General features: G+C 38.7%; 1 protein-coding gene across 3 annotated transcripts in view; it reads left to right on the forward strand.

Moving 5' to 3' along the window:
• Nucleotides 1-7,531, forward strand: part of Tbc1d12 (TBC1 domain family member 12) — a 71,083-nt gene extending 63,552 nt beyond the window's left edge. For all 3 annotated transcript variants that reach the window (XM_050159156.1, XM_050159163.1, XM_050159168.1), the window contains 2 exons: nucleotides 2,938-3,196; nucleotides 5,573-7,531. In XM_050159156.1, coding sequence (XP_050015113.1) covers nucleotides 2,938-3,196; nucleotides 5,573-5,641 — 328 coding nt within the window. In that variant the 3' untranslated portion in view covers nucleotides 5,642-7,531. The remainder of the gene's footprint in view (nucleotides 1-2,937; nucleotides 3,197-5,572) is intronic.
• Nucleotides 7,532-8,298: the final 767 nt, after the last annotated feature.

The following is an 8,298-nucleotide window of genomic DNA, read 5'->3' on the forward strand; positions in this document are numbered from 1 at the left end:
AAGTCACTAACAGACATAAATAACAGTAAAAAGGAAATAAACTATAATTTTCTCTGTTTTTTAGGAAATATAGTAAATCTGATAGATGAGATTATGCGTGTAAAAGAACCTTTCCCTTACAAATAGAAAAAGTCCCACATTTTATAGGGACATATTTAAAAACAGACTGGAGCCAGATGTGGTACATGCCTTGAATCCCAGCACTCCAGAGGCAGACACAGGAAGATCTCTTTCAAGGCCAGCCTGATTTACAAAGTTGAGTTACAGGGATACAAGGAGAAATCCTGTCTTGAAAAACAAAACAAACAAAAAACATAGACTGGAGAGAACCATAGAAATCGCTCAGTGGTTAAGAGTGATTTGTGTGGTGTGGTGATGCAGTTCTTTAAAAAAAAAAAAAAGTGCATGCTACTCTTGCAGAGAACCTGAGTTCATTTCCCTACTGGGGAAATGCTTGAGCAGCTCCACAGCCTGTAACTATAGGAGGATCTAACACCTTCTTCTGCCCTTCTCCACTGCAGTTAGGTCACACACACACACACACACACACACACACACACTAGAATTATGCACACATGCATAATTATACAATATATACACATATAATATATGCAGACATAAAATAAAATATTTTTAAGATAAAAATTTTATATATATATGTATGTATGTGTGTGTGTGTGTATTAAAGTCTTTTGCAAAATAGAGGAAAGAGAGAAGACTAGGGGACTGGGAAGATGGCTGAGCATGGGGAAGCACTTGCCACACAATCTGATGTGATTTTGACCCGTGTAACCTATATAAAAAGCCTGATGCAGTGGCACATATCTCAACATTCCAGTGGTGATACGGGAGGCGGAGACAGGAGAATCCCTGCGAAGCTAGCTTAGAGTAATGAGCACAGCCGCAGAAGCAATAGAGACCCTGCCTCAACAAGGTGCAAGACAAGAGCCAACTCCCAATAGTTGTTCTCTGATATCACATGTACCATGGCAAACATGTGCTTGCACACACATGCACACATGAAGTAAATATTTTTTTTAAAAAAAGAGTGTAGTAATATCTTGAAATGTAGTGAATTGTAATGGTGGATTATTTTATTTAATGCCTAGCATATACTGATATCTCAGGGAAAAAAATAGTTGTCATTTCTTTATTCTTAACACAGAAAAGATATATGGTAATATTTCTTTAAAGATTTATTTATTTATTTATTTATTTATTTATTTATTATGTATACAACATTCTACCTCCATGTTTGCCCACATGTCAGAGGAGGGTGCCAGATCTCATTACAGATGGTTGTGAGCCACCATGTGGTTGCTGGGAATTGAACTCAGGACCTCTTGAAGAACAGCCGGTGCTCTTAACCACTGAGCCATCTCTCCAGCCCCGGTAATATTTCTTTAATAAGATGTTTTTCAAAGCTTTATCCAAAGTTCTGAAAGAGGAATAATTCCTTGTTTAGATGCTAATATTTATTTTCTTATTTCCAGGATATTCTTTCTAATTTTGAGGGTTTGTGTGGTAAGCAATAGGCAGTTGACTTTAGTATCACTGTGAATTTTGATAAGAAGTGGAGAATTTAGGATGGGAGAGATGGCTTAGTGCTTAAGAACATTGGCTGTTGTCCCAGAAGATCCAGGTTCAACTTCCAGCAACCTCAAGGTGTCTGTAACTCCAATCCAAGGGAATTGGATGCCCTTCTCTGGCCTCCTCAGGCACTGCATGAGCAGACATACACACAGGCATACGCATTAAATTAAAAAAAAAACTTTTAAAAGTGAAGATTATGAAGTTGTCAACAGTAAGGAGTAGTTATGGAACTTTATTTATTTTTGAGACAGGGCTTATAGTCCAGGCTGGGTTCAAACTTCCTTTGTAGCTGAGGATGACCTTGAAATTCTAATCTTCCTACTCTACCTCCCAAGGGTTAGAGTTTCAAGCTTGTGCTACCATATTCAGTTTATCCTGGGAATGATGCCCAGGGTAGCTTGCATGCTAGGGAGGTGCTCTGCCACCTACCCTAGGCTAGCTGTAAACTTTGGTGTAGAAAAATGAATAAGCAGATAATGACCTTTACCAAATGGGATGTCTTCCTAGTCATTGGGCCGTTTTCAGTTCTCTTCCCTGGTATATTCTAGTTTGCTTCCTCTCTCTCGCTGCCCTCTCCCTCCCTCTTTCTTTCTCCCCCCACCTTCCTCACTATTGCTTTAGTTCGTGTTCTCCCTCCATACTCCCCTTTTCCCCTCCCTCCCTTGTTGTTGGTTTGGTTGACATGTACAGTGCCGAGGATTAAACACATAGCCTTGCACATGCTTGCAAGCTTCTCTAGGATTAAGCTGCACCTCAAGTTTTGAACATTTTTTATATATCTGACACTGTTTTAAACCCTTGATTAATCTGGGTATAGTAGTGCATGCCTGAAGTTCTAGCCCTGGGAGAGGCAGAGGTAGGAGGAGCATGAGTTATAAGCAGGAGCCTGGCTATATAGTGAGAACTTGTCTGCCCCAACCTCCAATAAATACATAAAAACCAATAACAAAATGAGAAAGTGGACTTTACTACTTTAATTTCAAGACAGCCCTAAAATAGGTAATATTAATATCTTTAGTCTTCTGTGATGAGGAATCTGAGGCATAGCAACACTAAACATTATGTTTACTGTCGTAGAACAAAGTAGGAGATTAGAGATTCAAACTCAAGCATTCTGGTTTCAGAGTTCCATGGCTCTTATCATTAATTCTCTTCTACCCCGTTTTATTCCAGACTTCATCTCCATGTAAGGTTGTAAATTTACTTAACGTCATTACTTATTGATCTTATCACTAATCAAGTTTTGAAAACAGACATTACACTGTTTGTCCTTTTATCCCTATGCACTTCTTTTTCCAGAGTGATCTTGATGAGTGTGAGTAACTGTCTCCTCCCTGACTCTAGGATCTTCACGCTGTACAGCAAGTCACTGCCACTTGATCTGGCTTGTCGTGTCTGGGATGTGTTTTGCAGAGATGGAGAGGAATTTTTATTTAGGACTGGATTGGGGATCCTCCGGCTATATGAAGATATACTCCTACAGATGGACTTTATTCATATAGCACAATTTCTTACCAAATTGCCAGAAGATATCACATCAGAAAAGCTTTTCAGCTGCATTGCAGCCATTCAGATGCAGAATAGCACCAAAAAATGGACTCAGGTATTTTTTTCTAACTTTTTTTTAAAATTTATTTTTAAAAACTATCTTTTCTCATTTTACATGCCAAATCTATTTCCACTTCCTCCCCTTCACCTGTTCCCTCTACCTTCTCCCTCACCCCTTTTTAAACTTTTAATACTTAAAATTATTTATTGACTTTTGTAAAGCAGTTATCTGTATCACAAATGTTAGTCTTTTTTTTTGTTGTTGTTTGTTTTTTTGTTTTTGTTTTTCGAGACAGGGTTTCTCTGTGGCTTTGGAGCCTGTCCTGGAACTCCCTTTGTAGACCAGGCTGGTCTCGAACTCCCAGAGATCCGTCTGCCTCTGCCTCCCGAGTGCTGGGATTACAGGCGTGCGCCACCACTGCCCGGCACAAATGTTAGTCTTAAACTAAAAAATAATTCTTGGCTTTGAGATGGAAGGATTTAAAATGGCTTTCTCTTTTTTAAATTTACAGCTTTATTTTGTATAAATCCTGTAGTATTTTAGTGAATTGCCACCTACAGTAATCACTCACCAATGCAGTCATGGAGTTACTTTGATATTTCAAACAGACAATTGTATTAAGTACCTGCTTTGAGACTGGCAAGATGATTCAAGGGTAAAGGTTCCTGCTGCCAATATGACTCCCTGAGTTTAATACCAGGGTCCCACATGATGGAAGATTCCACACATGCACTATGGCACATGCATGCTAATTCACTCACACATACCGTTTGGTCCTACATGTTGATGACTCCATATATGCACTGTGGCGAATGCATGCTGATGCTAAATACCTGAGCTTAATTCCTGGGTCCCACATGTAGATGACTGCACACATGCACTATGGCACATGCATGCTAATACACTCACATATACCCTAGATAGATAGATAGATAGATAGATAGATAGATAGATAGATAGATAGATAGATAGATGGATGGATGGATGGATGGATGGATGGATGGATGAATGTAAAAATGAAGCACCACCAAAAAGCCTCATCTGCTGTGTATTAAAAGCTTGCAGCAGAAAGAACGTAATATATGATAGTAGCTTTTTGTTGTTTTGAGTCAAGGTCTCATTTAACCCAGGCTAGACTTGATCTTACTGTACAGCTGAAGATGACCTTTGTCTTAGTCAGTGTTCTATTGCTGTAAAGAGACCATGGCAACTTTCATAAAAATAAAAGGCGTTTAATTTGGGTTTACTTACAGTTTTAGAAGTTTAGTCCATTATCCTCATAGTGGAAAGCATGGCAGCATGCAGGTAGACATGGTAGCTGAGAATTCTACATTTGGATCTGTAGGCATCAGGAAGAAAGAGATACTGGGCCTGGCTTGAGCCTTTGAAACCCCACAGCCCACCCCTAGTGACACACCTACTCCAACAAGGCCATACCTCCCAATCTGTCCCAAGTATTCTGGGATGACCATTCAAATATATGTGCCTGTGGGGGCCATTCTTATTCAAACTGACACAGCCTTGAACCTGTGATCCTTCTATTCTGGAATACAGCATGTGCAACCACATCCAGAGATCCTGGCTTTCAGATGCTTAGTCTTGTTAGGAGAAACACGTATCCTGGTAAATGACATAGAGTAAGGATTGTCATTTAGTCCACGAATAACACATCTGTCTTTTAAGATTTTAGTTTAAAGCGGGGCAGTGATGGTGCAGGCCTTTAATCCTGACACTCAGGAGGCAGAGCCTCTCTGAGTTCGAGGCCAGCCTGGTCTACACAAGCTAGTTCCAGGACACAGGCTCCAAAGCTACAGAGAAACCCTGTCTCGAAAAAACAAAAACAAACAAACAAACAAAAAAAAGATCTTAGTTTAATTGCCCTTGAAATAAAATATAAAAATATTGGCCCAGTAATATCAGAGTAATTTTCAGTTGATGAAAACTGGGATCTAATTATATTCAGTAAAGTGAAGGAGAGGTGGGGAGATGCTCAACAAGTAACAGCTCCTGCTGGCGATCGTAGCAACCCGAGTTCAATCTCCAGGACCCATGTGGCAGAAGACAACCAACTCCTGCAAGGTGTCTGCTGACCAAGGCATGCACACATACTCACATACACAACCAATGAATTAATAAACTATAGAAACAAAAACAAGAAAAGCCAAAGAAACAAACAAAAAACTCCCAGAAAATCTGAGAGGGTAGCATATGCCTGAAATTTCAGCTGTTGAGGTGGCAGCAACAGGATCAGCAGTTAGAGGCATTCTATGCATGTAACAGGTCAGAGCCAGCCTGGGCTATGTGAGACTCTGTCAATAGAAATTTTAAACAGGGATGGTGTGAGGACTTGAGAATGACAATATTTCAACAGAGCTTTCTGTGTTTATAGCCCATGCTTATTTAAATCTCTTTGTTTCTTACAATTTGCAGGTCTTTGCATCTGTAACGAAGGACATTAAAGAAGGGGATAAGAACAGCAGTCCTGCTCTGAAGAGCTGACATTGGAGTCAGGGGCACGCTGTAATGCAAAAGCTAATTTTGGGGGAAGTTTCCTGTTTCGTGCTGATAGCGTGGAAAGAAGAATCAAGAGCTGGAAAACCGCTGAGTTGAAGTTCCATGGCCGAAGGAAATGAAATACGTAATTTATTGACAGTATTAACAAAAAAGTACCTGGGAGAGCCATTTTTCAGAGGAAGAGGCTTAGATGGCCTTTACATACTCCATAATTTGGAGTGAATACTTTAAATGCAATAATTTTTTTAAAATAGCTTCAACAGAAACTTCAATTTTTTTATATCTTTTCTTTTTTTTAACAATTACCACAAACGCACTTCAGGGGTCAGAATAGGATTGTTAAATCCTACTTTAACCTCCAAAAAAGATAGGCTACATGTATTATCTCCAGTTCTGGGTGTTTGAAGCTATTGTAGACCAATAGTAAGCATCTACATTGTATGTTATTGAAGTCACTGTAACTCCTGCTTACCGTATCATAGCCTAGGGCAGTTCTGACCCTCTGGAACTGGAAATGTTGGTGGGACATTGTTTCTTGTTTTGTTTATGGTGTTTCCCACAGTGTTGTGTCCCTTTGTTTTTAAAGAGAAATTCTTTCTCTAAGGAGTTTCTATTACAGAAGAATTTTAGCCTTTTTGTTTCTTGTCTGACAAATTGTTAGGTAGTAACTTAACATTAAAAAACTAACTGGTAGCCGGGCAGTGGTGGCGCATGCCTTTAATCCCAGCACTCGGGAGGCAGAGGCAGGCGGATCTCTGTGAGTTCTAGGCCAGCCTGGTCTACAAGAGCTAGTTCCAGGAGAGGCTCCAAAGCTACGGAGAAACCCTGTCTCGAAAAACTAAAAAAAAAAAAAAAAAAAAAACCTAACTGGTAGAATGAAAGATCTTTTGCACTTTAGTGGACTGAAGACTTGACTTTGAGAGTAAGAATAAAAAAGCAATGAATTCTAAGAGTTCTAGATAACACACTACTTACAAGACTTGAATTTTTTTAGTTAAAATCCATCTATCTATAGAAACAAATTTTATTAATTTCAGTTTGAAATTTGAAATCTTATATAGCTAAGTCTAAGACTTGTGAAACTCTATGCATAATTTTCTAATTGATGGGAATAATAGTAAAAGTAATTTTACCTTTTTTCTTAGTCTTTTTGATGGCATCTCATATAAATTATTAATCATTGGAAAACTGGCATTAAATTTATTATACTTGATTTTTGAACCTAACCTAAATCATTTGAATTATTATGGGTCACATCTGTACAAAATACTGTTTGGTTACTGATTAGATTTATACTGTTTTGATGTTGCAGTTTGGTTTGAAACAACATAGAAGCACACATTTCTGTTAGTGGTGAACAATACATATATATAGTCTCTAGACTAAAAAGCCAGAGATTCTTCCTTATGGTATAGTAAATTGCCTAAGGAATATGGGACCAGAGGGTGTCCATATATTTTTACCCTATGGGTTGATCATTCTAGCCTCGGGAACCCTGAAGAGTTAACTCCTATCAAAGGGGCTGGCTCAGTGAAGCTGGTAGTGTTAATAAAATACTGAAGGAGTTTCTAGAGTCTTAATAGGTTTTAGGATGAACTTTTACTCTGTGACTATGCCTTGATATTGGTGTCCCTCATAAAGGGCACATAACCTCTGGCAGTAATCTCTGAATTTATATTACTTGACTTGGGTTTAATTTTACTTTCAGGTATTAGTTTCCTGAAGTGGTCTTATGTTCTGTATTTTTTTCTTACCTTTTTTATTGTACAGTTTCTTTACCTTCCAAGTATAAATGTGTATATAAAATGTAAATACAAGAAAGTCACTAAAAACCACTAGTAACAATTACTATGAAAATAAAACTTGTAAGCAGAATTATGACAGAACGAGTCTTCATTATTTTAGTGCTATTAGGCTTAGTCAATATCTAGAAAAAAACAGACTAACTTTTTTTTCTGGGGGTCAGGTTTCTTCTCTAAGGAATTTTTGAGGTTGTCAGTACTTTGAGCCTTTCAGAGAAACTGACACAGTGTGCTGTATATTCTTTCCCTGTGGGCCACACAAACAGGTAATGTGTAATTACTCACATCCCCCCACACATCAGGCATTTGTTAGGTTATTTCTTTATTTAAGACAAGGTCTCTCTATGTATCCCTGGCAGGTCTGGCCAAGAACTCACTATGCATACCACTCTGGGCAACTCAAAAGGATGAAAGATGTTCTACATTTAGCTGGCAGAAATGTGTTAGGGGAGGTTAAGAGCACTGGGAGTTCTTCCAGAGGACCCGTGTTTGATTATCAGCATCCACATGCTGTGAACCATATGGTGGCTCACAACTGTCTATAACTCCAATCTGCTGGATTCTAGAGGATTCAACACTCTCTTCTAACCTCTATGGACCCTGCATGCATGTGATACACTTACATACAGGCAGGCAAAACACCTATACATATATGTTCTTTTAAGTATATTTTTGGGGCTGACAATATGGTTTACTTGGTTGAGATTGCTTATTTAACATGCAGAAACTCCTAGATTTGGTCCCTAGCACCACATAAACCATGTGTGCTAGTGTACATCTCCAACCCAACGTTTCAGAGATGGGGATAGGATCAGAAATTTAAGGGCAAAGCCAGTCTGC

Source organism: Alexandromys fortis, unplaced genomic scaffold (genome assembly GCF_014885135.2).
Source record: "Alexandromys fortis isolate MF-2015 unplaced genomic scaffold, M_Fortis_MF-2015_v1.1 scaffold_10, whole genome shotgun sequence".
Classification (NCBI taxonomy): domain Eukaryota; kingdom Metazoa; phylum Chordata; class Mammalia; order Rodentia; family Cricetidae; genus Alexandromys; species Alexandromys fortis.